Here is a 22,676-nt window from a genome sequence, read left to right on the forward strand (position 1 = left end):
GCGAGCTCGAATATTTTGACTTTTGGAGCTCTCAGTGGATTCGTAAAATTTATTTTTTTTTTCTGAAGCGAAACGGCATAATGGGACGAGTATACTTTAAAAATGTTGCGATTTCATTTTTCAACAGCAAAATGTGACTATTGAATACGACTGTTGAAATGATACGCGACAGATAGAACCATTAATTCGTGCGAACAATCCTTAATAAGCCTGTGGCATCTGTGTAAGTATGTTTCATTTTCTTCTGTTACTTTGACAAGTGTCACAGTAAATCAAAAAATTGCAATGTAAGATGAATGTTTAATGGTGCGACGTTTCATGCAGACTGTGTTTACCTTAAATATTTTGTCTTTTCACTTGGCAAGGGAATTTAAACTGTCCTCCATTATTTATTTTTGTCAAATTTCTGCCTCTGGTCTGATACTGGTACTAACACAAGGTTGTAGTGAGTTGAAACATTAGCCGCTACTTTGAACATGACCCTGATAACCAAATGCCCACAAAGCCAAATGCTATGTTGTAAAACCACCAAATGATGATGACTAGACATTTCTAAAAGCAGACTTTGGAGATAAGCAGGCCGTCTCTTTCCTCCAATTCACGTCTTGCGTATGCTGGTTTAGTCAATATCATTGTCACATGGGGTTCCGACCACATATACAGAATCTCTCTCTCTCTCTTTTTTTTTTTTTACAAAAAAATAAAAAATTCCATTGGTTGTATGTACAATTTAAGATCAACAATCCGTATAAAAATGCGCGCACACATCTTCCAGAAAAAGCTGAAAAGAATGTGGAAACTCACATACCTTATGGGAAATGAACGTTTTAGCTAAAACTTGTCTGAAATATATTATTTGTCCCTTTTTAACAACCATCATCCGGTTATGGGTTTCCCTTCCACTGACTTCCTTAATATTAAAGAATTCACTTTTTAACCGATATGGCGATAAACCACCAATGTCAAGCTTTAGGACACATAGCAGTCAGCTCTCCTACACTCCTACACACTCTTTCCTATACTTACACACCCACAGGCACACAAACACACGCGCACACACGCAAGCGCGCACACGCAGCTTGAAAATCTGTCAATTTCTACCGCGTGGTCACGTGACCTCCTCCTCCGTGGAGTGGATGGAGATGGTTCTCCACGTCAGCTTACGTCTCCAAATTTCTGCTTAGCGAACCTGCTTCAAAGAGGCAGGAGGCACGGCGCTTCAGAGCCATGTTCAGGGCGGTTATAGAGGAATCAAATCCTAACATAGAGTTATAGAAGAGAGTGAACTACGATGATGGATTTTGACGAAAGGGTCCCCGTCGGATCTAACATGTATTTGCCTAGTTGCACTTATTACGTGTCGGCGGGGGCTGATTTCTCCGGTCTTCCCTCGTTTTTATCTCAGACCCCGTCCACCCGCCCCATGACATACTCCTACTCCTCTAACCTGCCGCAGGTCCAACCCGTCAGAGAGGTGACGTTCAGGGACTATGCAGCTATTGACGCGTCCGGTAAATGGCCGCACCGGGGGAACTTACCCCAGTGTTACCCCAGCGCGGAGGACATGGTGCACCGGGACTGTCTGTCGGCACAAAGCGCCGTCGTTGGGGACATGTTTGGTAAAAACAGTCCCGCAGCCGCCGCTGCCGCGTACCACCACCACCACCACCACCATACAAGCGCTGGCTCCGCTGCCACCAATTTCTACGGAAATGTGGGCAGAAATGGAGTGTTGCCACAGGCTTTCGACCAGTTTTACGAGACGGCGTACGGGAACGCATCGGAGAGCTCGTCCACAAATGGCTACTCAGGGGAAAAAACGGCGACTAAGCCGCTCAGCTCTGCGCCGGAGGAAGAACCCTCATGCCGGGACACCGAGGCAAAGGAGCAGCGGGATGAGACAAGCAGCCCGGAGTTATCTTCCGGCAACAATGAGGAGAAATCCAGCAGCAGCAGTACGTATTAAAGTCAGCGCCTTGGTTATGAGAGAAAGTTTGCAATCTTGCGCGCTGCTGTTAAAAATTTTATATGCTGTTTTATAAGCATATAAGGTTTATAGAGGGCCTGTAGCCCCCCCACCCCCAACAAAACTTTGTTATAAACTGCAGGATCACGTGTTTGGAATTGAAATTGGCCGTGAAAGACATCAGGCCTGTGATTTTTCTGTAACACTGTCTGACATTTCAAAAAAAAAGCATACTGTTATGAACGTGAATTTCTACAGGGCCGTGTGTTAGTTCCCTCTATTATGAACGTGCTTGTTTCACGCTTTCTTAGCGTTAAAAGAGCCCTTGCATGTAATGAGGGTGGCGCCTCTAGTTTAAGGTTTAGCACACATGAGCCCTTGTGTTAAAACTATCATGAAGTTTGTGTTCCCACTTAAACATTCTCCTATGTGTTCTATAAATTCAATATTTTCATATAAACTGTCCAATGCAGCGCAAACCCATTTCCCTGTAACTATTATTTGCCTATATTTAAAGTGAACTTGTTGTTGTCATTTGCTAGAAAAGGTCAACCCCAAGTGTAGTGAGCCAGCAGGGAAAGGAATGGCGCTTTGTAGAGTAATATAATATCGGTATATTTGACAAGTGAAATGTTGGAATGGGAAATATCATATTAATGCTTTATGTAGAGGAAATCCACTAATTGTTCATCTGGGCGACCGCAAAGGCGTGTGTTTTTCTGTGACAAAATCATAGCTAATTTGATTTTTTCGTATTTCCTGTGACAGATTTTCCCTTTTGTGATTTTTCAGGTGGACAGAGGACCCGCAAGAAAAGGTGTCCATATTCCAAATATCAGATCAGAGAACTTGAACGAGAATTCTTTTTCAGTGTGTACATAAATAAGGAGAAACGGCTGCAACTGTCTCGGATGCTCAATCTAACCGACCGACAAGTAAAGATTTGGTTTCAGAACCGTCGCATGAAGGAGAAGAAACTGAACAGAGACAGATTACAATATTACACGTCCAATCCTCTGCTTTAGGGATCAGATCAACACCGCAGCTCCAGTGCTCTGCTGGGACTGGCTACGTTTACAGACAGACTGACTCTGCGGCTGTGACTCTCTGTGTACAGTGTGTACCACAATGGCCACGGCATCAGAAACGACGCTGCTCAATGGTTAATTTCAAGTTCGAGGACAACAGTATTCTCTGATATGAAATCCAGCAAGAGCGATCTTGAATTAAGACCGTCTTAGGGCTTTGTTTCCCTCCCCAGTCTCCGATGTATGGAAATAATGATTTTTGTCCTCTCTAAAAGCTGTATGCTTGCAAGGCCCTTGTTAATAGTATGACTCACAGACGCCTTGTTTATTTTCCTTTCACGCAGTCAAAAAAACAAAAAACAAAAACAAGTTATCATTAATTGACTGATTATGTGTATTTTGTAATCAAAAGCTTTACTTGATTTTATTTCTGTTTTTAAAATCAGAAAAGTGCTGCATTTAGGATGGCGGCGAACGCGTGACTTTGAATAGTCTAACCTGTATTGGTGTGACCAAATAATGAATCCGAACGGATGAGAGTAATGTGTTTCTGTTTTGTGTGCTTATTTATTTTGTAGCCAGTCGTTCACTATCTCCTTTAATGCCACGGCTATCCAAGTCATAGGCCTTTATTACAGGCTGTTGGGGTTTCATGATGAGTCTGAGCTGACCTCAAAAGAAGCTTTTGTCTCCTCTCTTGTATCTATAGCTTGCGTATCTTTCAATACCCAAACTCATGTTGTTCTTTTGGTTTTCGAATACTATCAGTTGATTATTGATAACGCAGGCCACACCAGGAGATAAGCTTGTCCACTGGATCCGTGTGGAGTTGCACTGAGGTACACGCCCAACATATTCACACAGGTAAACCACATATGCAGCGGGCCTCTTCGGTCTGAAACTGGCAAATTATTTTCACAATTCTTAATCCATGGGCACTTGCGGTCTAAGGTGATTGTAAAAAGCTACATTATCAAGTGTGCTGTCAGGGCAGCGTTGGTCAGGGTCATCGCATTGAATCAATTGCTTGGTATGCCCAAACTGTTGTGTATTATACTATATTTCCAAATAAAAACAAATGAAAATATCAATGAAAAAAAACAACGTCTGCATTGTTATTGCTCCCCTCTACGCTGTTTGCATTTAAACATGTATAGACCCGCTTAAAGGCCATTGCGCGGTGGTGAAGCATTTTACGCATTAAATATCAGCACTTTGGACTCACTATTACACCAGAATCTGCACAATTAGTGCCTGGATCTGTAGCAAACAAATTAAAACACTGAGGTGCTATAAGTTAGAAGACCAAACGCACACTTTTACGCTGCTACTGCAAATATATTAGGTTATATATTAGGTTATTATTTTTATTTAAATGATTCAATACAACAACCAATTAAATAATCCGCTGCGAGTTAATTTTCAATATCGTTGTCAAATAATGTTAAATGTTTCATTATTATGGATCTTAAATAGATCCAATATAAATAGGTGGCTGTCAGGCTAGAAAATGCATTGTCATTTTTGTGCTCTCACTGATCTTTGGATTGTTATTTTCCAATTATTTTTAACAGTGTGTCAAAGTATTTTCAGCTATATAAGATATTTTACAACTCTTGCATTCCATCTGAAGGAGATCTTTATCACTGAAGCACTGTAGATAGCTTATAGATCCACCTTTACTTTATCTCACTCAATAACATTTATTGTTGCCAAACAATCAGCATTGCGCCAGGTACACTTTGTTTCCTATTCGCGTCTCTCCGAGTCCTTCTCTCTGTGAGAGTACAAACTGTCATTTCGCTGATTGTCTTTGGAAACACTGCTCGGACAGCACTCTCCTTTGGCGAGGGTCGCCATGTTTGCTGCTGTTATCGCTGTGTTTATGGGAGCTAGCCGCAGCGCATTGGCGTTCATATATGACAGTCAAAAGGGCAATAAACGCAGGGAGAGAGGCTGAAGTTTATGGTTGCCTCTCTCTGCCATAGTCCGGCCTTGCCTTGCGCATCCTTTACTGCGCGCTGGAATTCCGTCCCTAATTACGGGACATCCTCCCCGTTGCCGCAGCAACGTGGTCATAAAAGCTGTCTGAGAGTCTGGAGCATTTGTACAATTGGAGTGCAGTGCAATAAACCGTCTGAGACCCAAGGTTATTAACTGTGTTACCAAGGAGGCGACAGCAACGACAGGGAGAGGACGGACAGGAAAAGCTTCTGCTCGCTGGCCGCATCGGCTTCATTTGCTAGGCTTTTCCCCCTCGTGTGGTTTGTCCACCTCGAATCTGTTCAGCGACTGCACTCAGGATTAGAATCTTCCACCACCGGGCGGCGCTATTGGGACCAATGTCATGGCCTTGGATCTTTAGGACGCCAAGCTCACCTCAAATGCACGCAGGTAAAAGTTGTCAACATAGCCTGAATGTTTGCATAGTGTCATGACAAACGTTTTTGTGATCAGTTTTTTTTGTAGACTTCTTGCATGCAAGTCACGAGATGAGATCCGTCATGGGTTAGTTTCCACATTTCTCTTTGGTGCCCACTGGGCCGTGCGGTAGAGAAACTCTTCCTGGGGGCCCTAATAAGGCAACACATCTGTGCCAAGACTTCATGCTGCATGTGCTATTCATTTTGCTGAGCTAGAGCCTTTTAATGGTTCAAATATAGCATAGCCGGCTTGTACCTGGAGAGATCTGCAAGTCCTTCCAGAGTGACCACAAATGTTTAGTATTTGAAATATTTTGCCTCGGTTATTAAAGGGTGGACACCTTGATAAACTCGGGGATACAACAGTATCCTCTGGATTCTTAAATACAAGTGATTACATTTTTCAGATGGTTCTCATGCTGGCTTGTATGGGCAGTCGTCTTCTTCCTCTTCTAAGAATCCGCTAAAATCATTTGACATCCGTCCAACGCAAATTATTCTCTGTACGTGCCAAATATACAAAAGCTGTTATTAGATAGGTCAATGTGATTGCGATAGGGCAACACTCGTGTCTCCATTTCCTTCCTGTCATAGACACTGAGCTGCACTCTGAAGCTATTTGGTGTCAGTTCAAGTGGCGAGTGGCTATTTTGGACCTTAATGCGTGCGGACCGAGTCTTTTTCTCCTTTGTCTCTCGTGAAAAATAAATGCTTCCGCTGGATGTAATAAAACGCCGCGTTATTGTTCATAACTGCACTCGGGACGAACATGATACGACTCAAACGGCCTCTTCGGCCACGATTATATGGGCCTGATCAAAGCCAGTGGTCAGAGTAAACTGTTTTCAGGATATAATAGCCGGGCAGCTGTGAAAATGAAGATTTAATAGCTACAATTAATAACTGTAACCCAAAGATATCGATAGGCCCCCATGCCAGTACAACATCATGAAGTGTGCAGGCCAAAACAATTTAATACTGGGCGCACATAATTAATTGATGTATTTAGTTTCCTTGCTGGCTCATATGTCCCGTAAGGAACAGGCCACTTCGGGGAAAAGTGCACAGGCTTTGGACTTAATGTTGGTAGTTTGTCTGTATTTAGAGGGCTAACATTATAGCGAAATATTTTGTTTTGAATGGAAGTTACCACAGGATTAAATACTCTGCGCACGCTATTTGTCTTGAAATGTCGGGCAGTGCTGAAAATACTCTTTATAAATTTCAGTGATATATCACTTTACTTGTAAAATTGTATTACATTCATATACACATAAATAACCTTCAACTACCTTCAGTCATTTGAGTCATGTAAAATGTGTGCGTTGTGAGTAGCAGTGATTGACAATGTTCCGCGTCGACGTGGTAACCTTAAACCAGTGTTCTTAAATGAGCCGACAGTGACGGAGTTTAAAAATCTAAATGGACTCGATTTATAAATTTTTCCCAAATTCCCTAATTTGACTACGACAAGCTGCAAACAAACTCGGGGGAGAGGGTGGGAGGGGAGGGGCAGAGGCCACCTGGGCCTGGTAATGGCAAAGCTGGCCAAGATTAACTTCAACCTGGAGAGAGCAATAGAGTGCACATGGCCAAGGACACGAGGAGATGGAAGGAGAGTTTTATTGTGGCCCTTATTGCCCCAAATTGGAAAGACAGGATGGCTTGTGTGTGTGGACGCTTTGTGTCTGCTTTACTGTGGCACAGTGGTAATGTTCCCTCAAAACACCGCTGTCAATATTTTGGCAGATTAACAAATTTGAGTGTGTACACTGACTAAACTTTTTTTTTTTTCATATTTTATACAAATAAAAAGATAACGCAAATGTTGCCTAAGAGAACTATATTTTGCTATTATAGTCTTTGAACCATAGCACATAAAGGTTTAACCTTTTTGATGCTGTGCGTAAAGACTATTCCGGTGCATACCAACTCTTTTCCATATCTAAAACTAGTGTAAACACTCAGAAATACAGCAAATTAGAGATGGGTAAAAATAAAATAAAATGTATGTTCTGAGTCAAATGCAAAAAATGCACATAAGTATTATGTTATTAAGAGAGAATCAGCCACTGAGAATCTTAAAGAAGCTTCAAGGCTCTCCTCGGGAAGTTGCTATATGCCCCATTACAGTTAATATTTGAGGAATTTCATGTTGGAATGTTTAGGTAATTGAACTCATATAGAATCAAATATTTTCGCATAGTTTTTTCGTTGTAACTTTAATTGATTTTCCTGTAAACGAGAATGTTCGTGCCGTTGTTTACACAAGGAGCTCGTTTTGCTAATCCGAGGGGATTTTGTTAAGGCCTAATTCAGCGTTAGTCCTAACTCTACGGTTAAAACTGTTTATATTTAATATAATTTAGTCATGTATAGCAAGACAGGCGACGCGATGTTAACTTTGAAATAAACTATTCCAGAGACATTCTCTGTGAGAAAAAATATATATATGACAGAATATAATTTGATTCTCACTCTATCCCTCGGAAACATTTTATTTTTAAAATTTTGCTTTTGTGGTGAGGAGCTGGGAATGTCTCGAGGCTAAAGGAAACGGCGCATAAAACGCCTTTTTTGCCAAGTCATTTTGCCAAAAGCGAACTCTCCCTACAGTTAAAGACTTTATTACCACTAAGTCCCATGGCTTTGTTACTTTATGTCTTTGTTGGTGGGTATCAGCAGCCCCTATACTTTTAGACTTGATTTGCCACCTTAAGGCCATCTTCCTACCGTAAAGTATAGTTCAGTGTGTTTGTAACAAAAAAAGCGTTTTTTTTTTCATTTATTTTTGGAGTTGCATCGCTATAACATAGCTTGGTATCATTATAAAGGCTTGTGGTTTTCATAACGTGTATGTCTCTCACTGTATTGTTGAGCTTTGTGGTAAAATTTGATTTGGATGTATGCAAAGGAAAGTCGAAGCTTTAAACTTCCAATGAGGGAAATCTACAGTGGGATATGTGTTTCAGAAACGTGTTTACACAATGAACTAATGACCTGCGTCCTTTAAAAATATAATTATACATTTTCAAACTTTGAATCCGGCTGGACCTCGCCCCTTCTATACAAGGTGGTGCATTAAGGCGAGGTGAAGGAACATACTGATTGCTGTGCTGTCTTCTTTCTCTGCCATGATGGATATCGTTCCGAGTGCTACGTAGCCTCGGAGTGGGAGGGACTGCCCCGATTCCAGCATTTCCATTGGCTTCGCCGTTCGCTCGCGGAGAGGGGGGTGCCTCTAATCATATCCAGCATGTTTTGTACAAGAAATGTCAGCCAGAAAGGGCTATCTTCTCCCTTCGCCAAAATACACCACAATAATGTCATGTTCGGACAGCCCGTCAGGAAATGCGTTTTTAGTGGATTCTCTGATCAGTGGGCGCACCGAGAGTGGTGGAGGTCACTACACTGGGAGCGCGGTGTGCGTGCCTCATAGCACCGCTACAGAAGTGCCTTACGGACTACACAACTATGGATACTTCCCAGGTGTGGGTAAGCGGCCTGACGTGGGTCCCCAAAACATGGTTTCTGCCACAGGAGCGTACATGTCCAGCATGGAGATGTGGATGGACGCACAGAGGTCATGTCGAATGGACCAAGAGCACCCGGTAGGTCCCCAGGTCGCGCCCTGCTCGTTCCCCCAGAATATTAAGGAGGAGAGCACCTATTGCCTGTACGAGCAGCAGAAGTGCCCAAAAGCCTCCACCGCCGAAGATCTTACATATTCAAGGTTAACAGCAGCCGGCCTAGGGTCGAGTTCTTGTACAGTTACCGATGGCGGCGGCGGGGGCTCAGTGCCTGTGCCGGGCTACTTCCGCTTGTCTCAGACGCACGCACATTCTCATAAACTTTACAACACCAACGGCCCCCAGCCGAACCCTTCCCATTCTCATTTTGGCCTACACCCCACTGCTCCTGCTCGCTTCCACACGCCACCAACCTCGACTTCTGCTCCAGCCACGGCACAAGAAGGGACACCTCGGAACACCGAGGAACCCGTGTCTCACGCTGCATCGGGGGCCGAGGATACACGGGACTCTTCGGATGGAGAAGCCTCCTCAGCTGAAGAAACGGAAGAGAATGACAAAGAGAGGCCAGCAAAGACAAATAAAGGTAATCACAGTTCATCTTAGGTGTGGTCTTGCACTGTTGTTTTGTTTGCATGCAGGTAGTGTGACGCTTTTTAATGGCACCTGTCAAGTTTTGTTTTACTGGTTAGGCTGGAGTGACAACGCGAGACACATATGTAAACATAGAATTTACATGTCACTTCTCTATACTGTACTAAGTACTAAGATACTAAGTTTTTGTAGTAGGTCCGAATTAAACTATATTAAAATATGTATTTATGCATGAATACGCTCAGAAGTATGAAGCGTAAAATCTAAAAGCAACCAAGCCCTGTTTTTGTGCAATTATTCATTATCCGTCATGTGCTTTGAGATCAAGGACTTAATTTTAAATGTATATTATTCAAAACAAAAACCTTTAGCCTTTGCGAGTGCATCATTTGGCTGCTGCGTAAATAGTGCATAGGCCCACCTTAGTAGTATAGGTCTATTTTTCTGTGCCAAAATTTTCCCATATTTTTACGCCACGTCTCATGCTAAAAGTTTTTATTTCACTGTGCTATTGGTAGTAATGTCATATACATTGTAATAATCCAAGCCTGGTCAGTCTAAAAATTAGTTTACGCATAACACACGCATACAACCATTTACACACCGTGTAAGTCACTATTTAGCGTGTAAAATGGTATACAAACATATAATACGCGGTTCGTAACACTACTGTCTTCATATGCATCTATTAAAATATTTAATGTACAGCAAATGTCCAATAAAGACATTTGTATTATTACAAATGTTTATTACAATAGGCCTATAATAAATCCATATAGTCATAATTTGTTCTCCTGCACGCTTGCAGGAGAAGTTGGCACATATATCAATAAATATATCTGCTTAGACCTGGGCTACGTTTTAATATGTTATAAATTAAAATGGATTAAAAGTTGGTATAATGGGTACTAAATTGTGAGTTTGTGGTGGGGACTGCTTATAAGCGTAATAATAATAAGCATAATGCAAACACTCGTCGATGTTCTCTCTGTTTTTCGCTATCACACACACAATACAGTTCTTCACGTTGCAGTGCGTAAAATCGTTTATCTGCCATTTTCTTTAGGAGACTCAAAAAGCGAGAACACGGCCAACTGGCTGACAGCAAAAAGCGGCAGAAAGAAACGTTGTCCATACACCAAGCACCAGACACTGGAGCTGGAGAAGGAGTTCCTCTTCAACATGTACCTGACCCGAGAGCGCCGCCTAGAGATCAGTAAAAGTGTCCACCTGACGGACAGACAGGTTAAAATCTGGTTCCAGAACCGCAGGATGAAACTGAAGAAAATGACGCGGGAAAACAGGATCCGGGAGCTCACCTCCAACTACGGATTTTCATGATGAACGAGTTGATCACGCTGAAACAGAGGAAAATAGGTGAAATCAGTGACACCCACCCTCTTACACCCCCAACCTTTCCTCACCACTTTGTCCACACAATGACTCATTTCACTGTGGGCTGCAAGTTTCTTTAATTTCCAGACACGCGTAAAGTCAATGCATCGTCCCCAGTGAGCTAAGAAAATGAAACTGTAATTGATTCTATTTGAATATTTCCTGATGTTGTGTTTTTGTATTGTTGGTCCATTGCGGTTACTTCTCTCGTATGACTGGATGTTGTCAGTACAGTTTAAAAAAAAAAAAAAAGGAAAGAAAGAAAAAAGCCTTTGCCCTGAAATTTGTCTACTTTTAACTCACCGCAGGAGAAAACATTTGCCCTAAATTTAGACAAACATGATTTTTTTATTATTTTAATTGGAATTGCATGGTATAACGTTTTTCTACCTTTTTAGATTTTAAATCACTCTGAAATTAAATGCCCTTATATCACAATGGGGAATAATGCACCCTATCACCTTAGATGTAGTCTACCCTTATATAGGTTTAATCTGTGTGTGAGCTAAATGTATAAATTACCTCCTTATTCACGCTGAGGACGTTTAAAACAGTGTGCAAAGTGAAGGAGGAATATTTTTCATTGTATATTTCTTTGTAAATATGACATTGTGATTTGTGTAATGCTTAATAAATTATCAGCTCGCAATGAGGAGTAGCTGCTTGTATTTTGTATCCTGGTTATATGTACGTTTTAGCTTGCACGGGGAACAAAAAGCTTTGTTTGGAATTCAAAGTTCAAGATAATCTCCTTCACTGGAGAGTCGCTTGTTTTTTGTGTAGCAGTCGAGAAAGACGTGTTTCTAAGGGGAAATGTACCGGCCATCGGAAATAATTAAGATATTAGGCTACAAGCCGTCTAGCTGCATGCCCAGCCGGCTATTGTAGAGTTTTATGACTGGCTGGTATATGAGCTTTCTCCCTCTCCTCTAAGAGCAGCTTCAGTCGTGAGAGAGCCTTTCGCACGGAGAGGAGGCCCGGCTCACAGCTAGAAATCTGAACTGTACTGAAACACTGAGGATAAGACCTTATTTGTTGCTTTAGTCTCGAAATACTGGGATTAACGTTTCAGGGATCGGGTAAGTGCCTCCATCTCAGTGCATTTGTCCATTTTGCGCCTTGTTGCAGCGACTTCTTTTTAGTGTGTACAATACTACAGTACTTTCTCAATACAGCCGATTATTGAGACACATGACGGAAGCGACGACCACGGTGCATTATGAATTGGCTGATTGTGTTTCACTTGAGGCCCGGATCGACTGTCGAGTGGTTTAGGTAGTTTCATGTTGTTGGGGTCCATTTCAAACTCTGCAACATGAAACTGTCTTAATTGCCCCAGTTACATACATCGAAACCGAAAGGAAAGCAAATCTGGGACATAAAGATTATGAGATTTGTTTTAAATTGTGTGGTGGCGTTTTGAAAGCACGTTACAAACCTGTATAGAATTCGGGGAGGAGTGGCTTACTGTTGTGCATATTCGTAATGTGTGTCCTGGGGTGTTTTCTTTAGATTCATCAACTTGTTTTTTTTGTTGGTAAAATAAGACCGAGGGGCCACGTGTGCTGAATATCAACGTGATCAAAGCGGGGCTGCAGTATGCGTCGTGGACTTGGGGGATTAAGTGTAAAGCTGTGAGTGTTTTCCGTGTGTAGTAGTGACGCAGACACGCCAGACAAGGCCTCGGTTACGACCACTGCAGTGGAGGGGAAGGGGAAGGTGAATGGGGCAACAGCGACCTCCGTGGGCAATGAGACCGGATGCTTCCGCTGCGCAATAGTGGCTCAGACAAAAGGAGGGGAAGGGCTTTATGGCGATATTTAGATCCGCCAGACAGGCTGTTATCTGCAGAGGCAGAAAAGAGTGAATAGCCCCTGCGGTAAACTGGGTGAAAAAACACCCTGATTTAGGTTTACAGCCCGAGAGCCATTGGCATAGTGGCGTCTTTTCCTCCTCTGAAGGTGTTTGTCTATTCTAAGTTTTAGTGCACAAATAGGCGCACAGCCGCTCCTTTCCCCCCTCGGCTTGTTTGATGTCTGTTGGCCAAATAATGTGCAAGCACAAGTTAGGTGATTTCCTGCGACTAGTATGCACACCGTGGACACCTTGTGCTTTTTTTGTTGTTGTTGTACTTCTCTTTTAAATGCAGTAGTAACACCAGAGTGAAATTCCTGCGTATTGAATTGCCTGTGGCCTTGTGGGGGGTGTTGTCCAAGCTCTCGGTTTATTAACTGGCAATAAATGAAATGTATGTGAAAATTCAAGGTTGCTACTTTGAAACCTGCAACAGTGGGCTTATCTGATATAGCCCTATGCACGTTTATACTCACACAGCCACCCCCTTTTTTTCTCTCTCTCTATCTCTCTTTTTTTTTGTAGACCTTAGAGCTTTGTTTTCCCTGTAAACTGCATAGAGTCTTAATAGTAAATACTCAGTTTAAATTCTTTCGACTGAAGTATTCTCTACACTATATTTTCGGCTAAATGTATCCATGTTCTGTTTTTGCGTTTTCCATTGAGTTTAATTAATAACACACGCACGTATCTTTATCGCTTGCATATATTTAATGTTATTCCGAATTGGCGGATGGATTTATTTGTGTCTCTGTGCGTATTTATGCCATTTATTTAATACAATTTATAATCTAAACCGCCTCCATTTAAATTGCACTACATGCAATTTAAATGTGCTGTTGTCTCCCGGTGTTCGCCACTCCCCGCACCATTTAATTTTAAAAGGAGGAAACCGCAAACACCACATTACGCTTATTTTTAGCTCTATTTGAGTGTAACGTTACACTGAAGCCCTGGCTGCAAGCCGGCGTTAGTTAATTTGTTAACGGCGGTGAGGATACCAACACATAGCCCAATACAAGTGATAACGACGGTGTAAACGGGAAAGTAGAGTAAAGCCAAATCCGTCGTATTTCAGTTATTTGCTGAAGATTTCCTAAATATTCAGCTGTGCAATTCAGCGGATAAAACCAACAGCAGATGTATTCAGTTACAGTTTTATAATTTGTGACTAGCACATTCATTCATATTAAACACACTAAAACAGTGCATTTTGTCTGATATGTAGCGTTTTCTTGTGTAGTGTTTTTATTTTATGATTGGTTATAAATAAATAAAAATTAAAAAATTGTTAAAGCATCTCGCAATACTCGAAAATCTTCTTTCTTTTGTCGTCTTGTCAATCCGGTTGAAATTTTAAAAATAAAATATTTTGAATTACACACTAATTACACTAATATTTTGAATTACGTGCTAAAATCTCACGTTGATTTATTTCCTTTCCTATCCCTTATTACATTTATATAAAACTGTATTTTTCAATAAAAGAAATCAAGCAGAGTCCTGCACTATTGTATTTCTTGTAAAACGATTTGTTTTAATGTGAATTATTAGCCTGAGGAATAGCCTCAACAAATACAGTGGCATGAATGTCCTTGTCTTAGGCGGGAATGTTGTTTATGCTGAAAATATTTTCCTCAAAGCTTTTGTTTTTTTTCTAAAGTCAACAAACTCACGCGTAACACAATCTTGTCTAAATGTTCAAGTGAAAACTATTTCAGTTTGATATTAGACATGACGTGCATAGTCTGTGTTGTTGGATTCTTTAGTCTGAAAAAGATATTTAATATTTCAAGCCCTTAAAATGTAAATATGCGGACACCGTATACAGCCGAAAAAGAACACAATATGAAAAAAATGCCATATGCGCAGTTGTAATTTATGACGCAGTTATTGTTTAAATCCTTGAGCTGCAAGGTTTTTGTAATACGGTGGTGTTTAAAATGTGTTTTGGTGAGCAGCAGTGGTAGGGTGCTTACGTGTCCTATAAAGTATCTCGTAAAATAAGGCTTCCAAATACATATTGTAACATTTTGGATAACCAAAGAGGAATTGTAACGGCAGCAAGTGTCTGTAATACTATAAAAGTTCCCTTTCAGTCACTCACATTTTTCATATCGCAGATAGCAGATCTTTCTTATATGTTGATAATTTTTTAAAACTCGAGGTGGTTATAGCAGAGCGGGTGAGTATTTAATGACCACAGGGATTGATTTATCCTTTATTGTTCAGCCTTATGATCACGTGTGTCCGCTGCCCAATGGCATGGCAGCCTGTCTCTCCATTAGTTTCCCACTGTAGTTCTCTGTGGGGCCAAGTTGCTACTTGATTTCTCCACATTGTTATTTTGTGAGGCTGGGTTTACTGCGTGTGTGTGTGTGTGTAGGGTGTGTGCGCGCGTTTTACTTTTGCATGTATCTGTTGTATGACTGCGTACATGTGAAAGTATAATTTTTGCCATGTCGACATCCGGAACACTGACTAGTTACTACGTTGATTCCCTCATTCTGCCCGAGAGCGAGGAGCTCTCTGTGCCGAGGTACCCCTCCGGTGCTGGGCTCCAGCACACAAGACAGCCCGCTTCAATCAGCGACCACGGTGAGCTTGGGACTTGCACTTTCCCGTCTAAACCCACGGTATTCGGGCCGTCATGGAGCCACGTCCCGGCTCAGTTCCCCGGCTCCGTCTCCTCTGTCTATCATCACCACTACGGGCACCCCCAAGGCCCAGTGGGTGCAGACACAGATGGTCGCTATCAGTCTTGGCTTTTAGAGCCCATGTCCGGTTCGCTGCCCATGACCGGATTACCTACGACCCATCACTACGGAATCAAACCGGAAGGTTTGGGGACGCGAGCTGACGGCGCGCTGCCCGGATCCCATACGGCGCTGCTGCTCTCCGATTACGCCAACGGCACCGTGGCCACAGCATCACCGATAGAAAAGGACGAACTGTCCGTCCAGGCGGGGGACATGAGCGCAGATGGCGACGAGAAACCGTCCCTGGATCCAAGTAAGTATCCGCATAGTTGTGTTCTAACTATTATACCACATAAAGCTGCGAGGATCGGGGTGCGCGTCTTAGCAGATGCTGTTGTGAACGTGCCATTTCCTTATGGGGGCTGTTTATGTCTCAGCTCATTGCTGAAGGGTTAGATAACATTTTGCAGTGTTTACAGTGAAAGTGAACAGGGAGACACAACAACAGACGTGTGTATGCATTTACGTCTGTTGGACAGAGTTTTTTCTCTTTTACTTTTCTGAGACAGATTCTGAGTGAATTTTTTTTTTTTTTTATTTTATTTTTTTTTTACATTTTTGGTCAGTCAGAACCGGGACCTCACACCCGTGTCGCACCCCACTCTTTTCAGATAACCCAGTGTCCAACTGGCTCCACGCGAGTGCCACAAGAAAAAAGCGCTGTCCGTACACCAAGCATCAGATCCTGGAGCTGGAGAAAGAATTCCTCTTTAACACCTACCTGACCAGGGACCGTAGGTACGAGGTGGCGAGGCTGTTAAACCTCACAGAGAGACAGGTTAAAATCTGGTTCCAGAACCGCAGGATGAAGATGAAGAAGTTTAATAAAGAAGGCGCACCGAAAGACGAGTGACTAAACCGCAGTATTTAGGCTGATGGTGAGCTTTGTGTACAAAAGCTCTTAACTCTGCTGGACCTTGTTTTTAAACTCCGTTGTCTTATTGTTCTATATAACAGCTTTAGGATTATTTGTCTTGTAAAAAAAAAAGCATGTTGGGCTTTAGTTTGACTACCTTTTAAATTGCACAATTTTAACAGCGCCCACTCGTTTTTTTATTTTTTATTTTTTATTATTATTTCTTTTCTCATGTTTATTTGAATTAATACCTCGTTAAAGTGCATTAGTTGGCCTGGTCCCTGTGCTCGTTTGTGTATGGATGTTTCTAGCTGTATGTGTTCCGGTTTGTAGCTATATTTGTTGTCTATCTCGGTGTCACCTAAGCGTATAGTTTGTACAATGTATTAATTTTATTGTTGTCTCTCTCTTAGAACTATGGCTGATGACCATGAGTTTGAATCTAACACTAGAACAGTAGACAAACAGGCTGGAGGCATTTTAGAAAAAAAGGAGCGTAATCCTCTTGAAGATTATTAGGAAGTTACACCATCTTATAGAAGCTATATTACATGACATGATTGACTACCTATATGTCTTTCAACTACCTGCAATAACCCATATTTTCCAATGGCGGATTCTAGATTTGCTTGCATTACAGAACTATGTCTGACTGAATTTCAGGGAATAACGTTTTCAAGGAGCATAATGTTTATTAGTGAGAGAAAATTAAGACACTGTAGGTTACGTATTGAATACCTCGCGGTCCGCTGACCGTCTGACTTTTGTTTCACAAATGTAATTTGTACTTTATTTATTAAATAAAACAAATTATATCTGCGAGTATAAATGCACCTTACATTCTTATTTCACCTTGGCGTCACGTTGACAGCTGTTATTTTATTGTATCCTAATTCACTCGCCTCACCTTTACGGGTGCTAGTTTGCACTGCGGAAATACAACACACACACACACACACACACACACACACACACACACACACACACACACACACACACACACACACACACACACACAAATAAAATGTAAAAAATACATTTCCATACCTGAGCCCAAAGAGCAAATCAGCAGGTTCTAAATTAGCTGTTTTGAATTTTGCTGCCAATTTGCAGACGCGCGCTGACAAATGAAAATACACACCACTATAGGTGAATGTTTGTTTGTGTGTGTGTCTGGATTGGGGACAGAGCTGCGTCTTGGCAGAGGATGTTGTTAGCTGTATACAGCCATAAAAGACAATTACTGCTATAACCTTTTATGGGGTGCAAAGCGCTGCGAGGCGAGAGGACACACAACAAAAAAAAAAAAAAGACATCGAGGACTTCGACAGCTGAAGCCCAAAATAATGCAGCCGATGTGTTTTTGTTCGGCTCGGATGTGACAGGGCCGTTCAGCTTAACCCTCCACTGTCGAGCCATCTCGAAGTAGAATCCGACCAGTTCGTTACACAAATATGGATTTTATTTATACGTTCATATATATATAACAGCGAGAGGAATTTCTGATCTCCGCAAACACTGTGGCCTGAAATAGACTATCAAATCCTTTTTTAAGAAGATGTATAGGTCTGCCTTTAAAGCATAGCCTTTTTAGTGCAAAAGTAGTTCAAGTCTCAGCATGTTGGAGAAATATTTGGCTCTCAAATGGAAAATTTAAGAAGCAGCAAATCGGATGTGGACTAGCCTCAAAAGCTGCAAAGTCTCCCAATCGATCAGCGACAAGACATGGCCCCATCAGATACAAAGGGTAATTACGCTCCCATTAAGGACTGCACAGAAACGGTTAGATTTCTGTAGTTAGAGGGTATGACAGACTTTAGTCCAACTGGAGTGCTGTTGTGACGCGTTAGGTGGACGCAGATGGACCCAAACTTCAAAGACTCGGCCAGAGACAGTGCAATAAAACGCCTGGTCTGCTATACTGTCTGACATTCCAGTTTTAATGGTTTTATGGCCGTCCAGACACAATTAGGCCGTTTCCAGAATGGCACCCATTTGTTTTTTCTTCTCTTTCTGTGTGACTGGGACCTGGACAAAAGGCCGAGCGGAAATGATCAGCTTTATTGGATTTTCCCCGACGGGGACGCGTTGGACTCATGGTCATTTGGAGAGATCCTTTGTTTCTACCTGGGAACCTTCCGCCCTCTGCTCCTTTGCTGGGTCTGTCCTAAAGGATAAGGGGCAATAAAGCCAGGAGCTAGTTTCAAACACACAGTAGTTGGCCTTCTGCGTAGTATAGCAAAATGCATCTGGACAACTCTGTTTTGACGCCAGAGCTCTATGCAAAATACGACGTTGTATTTTTTTTGTGTGTGTGTGTGTGTGTGTGTGTGTGTGTGTGTGTGTGTGTGTGTGTGTGTGTGTGTGTGTGTGTGTGTGTGTGTTTTGAGTCATTTTGTATATCTTCCGTATTGCCGCAGAAAATGAAAGCGCATGCGCAGTTCCATCTGTCCACCCTGCAATCCCTACACGTCACCAGAGGATGGCGACACTGTTCCACAACATCTAACCACTACTTTTAACAGCCTCCCCTAATGAACCTGCACTGGGAAGTGTTGTAACATTTTAAGAGTCCAGGAAAATAATTTCACACCTTTTTACAGTCTCGGTGCAGAAACTGCTTCCTCAGCTGCCGGCTCTGCAGGGAAGAATTAAACTGCTCAATGATGCTGATTAATCTGATTGCTGATTTTATTACCCCAAACTGACACTGTGGCAAATTTTGATATTTTCTTGTGTTATATGAGGCATATAATTTTAAGCTAAATCAGTTTTGTTTAACAGCAGTATGCCATTAAAGCAATGATAAACATACCGTTTAGTTGTGTTGATTTAAATGTCCTCTATAAATGTTAGTTTCTCACCCAGTCATTTTTTCATTTCAACTTTAAATACAACGCATTAATTTAAATTCGTGCATGTGTATACATATAACTGAATTATAATAATAATAACACATTATTACAATTGTTTACACAATAATAATCGTAATACTAATTACAATAGCAATAATTATATTTTTCCAAAGTAATTCTCACTTTTTGTTCTTTCTTTATCTTTTTTATTTTTATTTTTTTTTCACAAAACTGGGCTTTATACAAACAAATGTATTGCTCATTTATTATTATTAATATTGTACTTTAATATTCTTTTTAAAGGTGGCGCATCACATTCAGCATTATAATATTCCCAGGTCCTTAAACAAACCAATAATTGCAATATTTCTTTGATTTCATTATATTATTATTATCAATATATACTATATTATAATCTGCATTGACATTGGCACTACACTTGGCATTAAGTTTAGATTATAGTTATTAACATGGACAAATATCCTTCTACACGAAATTAGAAAAGAGGCATCGGACCCTTCTGTACAAAAAGTGTGAAAAAAAAAGGGTTTTATATCTGCAGAGTTGGTAAGAAAATCAACATAAAACCATGACCTGGAATTCCTTAAATGATCTCTGGGTCGCTGGGATTGTGTGAATTTCTTTCGTTTGTGTTTATATGTGTGTACGTGTTTATGTGTGTGAAGTGTTAATCCGCTTTGCAGTCCTGTGCCGTAATGAAATCCATGTTGACGCTGATTGGATGAGAGGGACCAGGCCGGAGTCACATGGGTGAGTTCTTTGGTCCAGAGTTAAAATGGGGTTTGGTGTAAATCTAGGGTGTATTGCTGTCATATATCACACTACCTCGTAAAAACGACACTGAGGATTCTAGGCCAACAAATCAGAGAGAAAAAATATGAGTTCTTATTATGTGGATGGTCTTCTTAGCAAATCTGCGGCGGGTAGTTCTCTTTTCCCAAACGTGGAGCGAGCTTCTTGCAGTATTGGACCCAGTGGAGACGACCATGGCTCGACACGGACTGCTGCGGCCGTCGTGTTTGCGCCGCCTCTCTCCGGAGTTTATAGCGTCAATAATGTAATGTGTCAGAGCCACCCCTTGTTTACCTCGGGCTATGGCCAGGGGCAAGACGCGCACACACTGCATTGCAGTCCATTTGACCAGAGCCGCCTGTTCAGCGACAGCTGCTGTCATCCGGGGCCGGGACCCCTCACCTCGCCGCCGGACAAACAATACCGGATGTACCCGTGGATGCGAGCATCAGGTATGCGCTATTTCAAAGCCCTTGGGTCAATGCTTTTACAAAACATTGTGATACTAACATTGGCGGTTAGAGGTTCAATTAATTTCGTGAAGCCATTGGTGTTGCATTGGAAAGAATCGTAAAACTTTTATTGCGCAACTAATGAGTTCTGCAGCCATAAATTCATTTGGCCAACGCTTCTGTGTGTTCAGTACCCAGAGACCTTGCCGCTGGGGGTTTTTCTCTGCACTCCTATTACTCTTACAGCCTCTTCTTCCCTTTGTGGTTGTAAAAAAAAAGAAAAAAAGACCGACCTGCTGTGTAAATCAGTTCTCTTGCACTCTGCAGCTCCTTGTCTAATTGGGTCTGCACTGCAGAGGCTCTGTTATTTTCTGAAACTTGGATCAATATGCGCCACTATTACTTGTTATATAAAAAGTCAGACTGAGGTGTATTATATAATATATAATACAGAATCACTGGCATTTTCTATGGGCGCTCTACTCTAATTACTTATAGCTCCTTCTGTGCGCAGAACGTAGCTGACTTTTAATTGCAAAAACATGCAGAGTATCAAAGGAAGTATGAGTAAAAACACCCCAGCAGGACTACTTTAAATTGACGCAGAAATAAATGAATAATTAAAAAAAAAAAAAAAGTGTTCTGTGAGGGAATGCGTGTGGGCATGGGGCAATGTAGAAAAACGAGCCACAATTAACTGACAAATACAAATAAACGAATGGCACTTAATGTTTCATGTTGCACATTTTATTGGAAGTACATGTTTCAGCATCAATTTAGATAAATGTTTACAGTGCCATATCTGATGTGCTTACAAATTAATTTGGAAGTTTATTGTTGCATCATGTTGCGCGTTTTATCTTCCACAGATCCAAATCGAAAGCGTGGGCGGCAGACTTACTCCCGGTACCAGACCCTGGAGCTGGAGAAGGAGTTTCACTTCAACCGGTACCTGACCCGCAGGCGGAGGATCGAGATAGCCCATTCCCTCTGCCTCTCAGAGAGACAGATCAAAATCTGGTTTCAGAACCGCAGAATGAAATGGAAAAAGGATCACAAGGACGAGTCTGTGTCGAACCCAGGGGGAAAACACGATGATACTCAGGCCGTGTCCGAGGCCGTGAAACCGAATCTGGAGACATCCGGAACGCCGGCGTAGAGTCAGAAATGCTGCAAAGTAACGAAAGACACGGACAGAGAATTAAATCAAAGACACGCATTGTTACGTTTAGGATGTAACGAATATGTTTTCGTACACACGTCAGTATTTAAAAGTAGCTAAACTGCAAGTGTACATTTCACTTTAAACAGAAATACATTAAATGCTCATTGTGAAAAGGGAAACATAACTACCTATCTAAACTATCCTGTATATTATTTTTTATTAATTGCAATAGTTGTACTACTGAGTCAACATTCCTCAAACGAAAAACTACCTAATATTTACCTCTATTAATCTTTAACCACCGACTTAATATAAATAATCCCCCCATTCCAGAGATTTTATTTCCTATTTCCTCCACACAAGGGAACAAACATAAAACCTTTTTTTTGCGCATATGTGCCTTATTTCCAATCGGCTAATTTATTTTAAGTGAATGTTTTCATTAAATTGTTAAGTAACGGTGACTTTGCTCCTTTACCCGTGTCTTTGAATTTGATTCGATTTTAAAGACTCATTTCATCAGTAAGTATTAAGCTTTTCTGCATCCCTGTACTGACGGAAATATTTCTTTAGTTTGAGATTAACTGATGAAACCTACCTCAGAATAACAGAACGTCAACGTGCTTATCGTACTGTAAAGAGAAACAGCCTAGTTTAAATGTTTTGAAAACGTAGCTGTGTACTGTGAGATGTTGGCATAGAATTTCAAGCTATTATTTTTTTTAACTGTGCTGTATTTGTGAAAACCAAAAGGCTAATAAATGCATGCGCTGCCATTTAGAGAGCTTTTAGGTTTCACTGACTTTTAACAGTGTTAAAAACAGGTTATTATTATAACCCACAATGTGCAAATACTGTCATAAATCAAAGTACAATGTGAACAAAGAGCCTAAATATAAATCTCTGGGAATGGCCACAATCTGTAAATGTTCATATAACCATTTAATAAAATAGCTTTACTTGTCTATTTGTTTTCATTCAATATT

At 41.3% G+C, this 22,676-nt stretch overlaps 4 protein-coding genes across 4 annotated transcripts; all 4 read left to right on the forward strand.

Annotated features, from left to right (window-relative positions):
- The first annotated feature begins 131 nt into the window (after positions 1-131).
- On the forward strand, positions 132-4,093 carry hoxa11a (homeobox A11a). The gene is made up of 2 exons (XM_047605387.1): positions 132-1,955; positions 2,759-4,093. Exons 1-2 carry the CDS (start codon positions 1,292-1,294, stop codon positions 2,989-2,991), a joined length of 897 nt encoding a protein of 298 aa, XP_047461343.1. The 5' UTR covers positions 132-1,291; the 3' UTR covers positions 2,992-4,093.
- Positions 4,094-6,961: 2,868 nt separating this feature from the next.
- LOC125020091 (homeobox protein Hox-A10) lies at positions 6,962-14,173 on the forward strand. The gene is made up of 2 exons (XM_047605373.1): positions 6,962-9,533; positions 10,608-14,173. Exons 1-2 carry the CDS (start codon positions 8,690-8,692, stop codon positions 10,880-10,882), a joined length of 1,119 nt encoding a protein of 372 aa, XP_047461329.1. The 5' UTR covers positions 6,962-8,689; the 3' UTR covers positions 10,883-14,173.
- Positions 14,174-15,202: 1,029 nt separating this feature from the next.
- On the forward strand, positions 15,203-17,373 carry hoxa9a (homeobox A9a). The gene is given in 3 exon segments (XM_047605389.1): positions 15,203-15,230; positions 15,233-15,802; positions 16,161-17,373. Coding segments are annotated over 3 exon segments (840 nt in total). The 3' UTR covers positions 16,403-17,373.
- Positions 17,374-19,505: 2,132 nt separating this feature from the next.
- LOC125020111 (homeobox protein Hox-A7-like) lies at positions 19,506-22,655 on the forward strand. The gene is made up of 2 exons (XM_047605395.1): positions 19,506-20,525; positions 21,395-22,655. Exons 1-2 carry the CDS (start codon positions 20,159-20,161, stop codon positions 21,682-21,684), a joined length of 657 nt encoding a protein of 218 aa, XP_047461351.1. The 5' UTR covers positions 19,506-20,158; the 3' UTR covers positions 21,685-22,655.
- The last annotated feature ends 21 nt before the right edge of the window (positions 22,656-22,676 follow it).

Source organism: Mugil cephalus, chromosome 14 (assembly GCF_022458985.1).
Source record: "Mugil cephalus isolate CIBA_MC_2020 chromosome 14, CIBA_Mcephalus_1.1, whole genome shotgun sequence".
Taxonomy (NCBI): domain Eukaryota; kingdom Metazoa; phylum Chordata; class Actinopteri; order Mugiliformes; family Mugilidae; genus Mugil; species Mugil cephalus.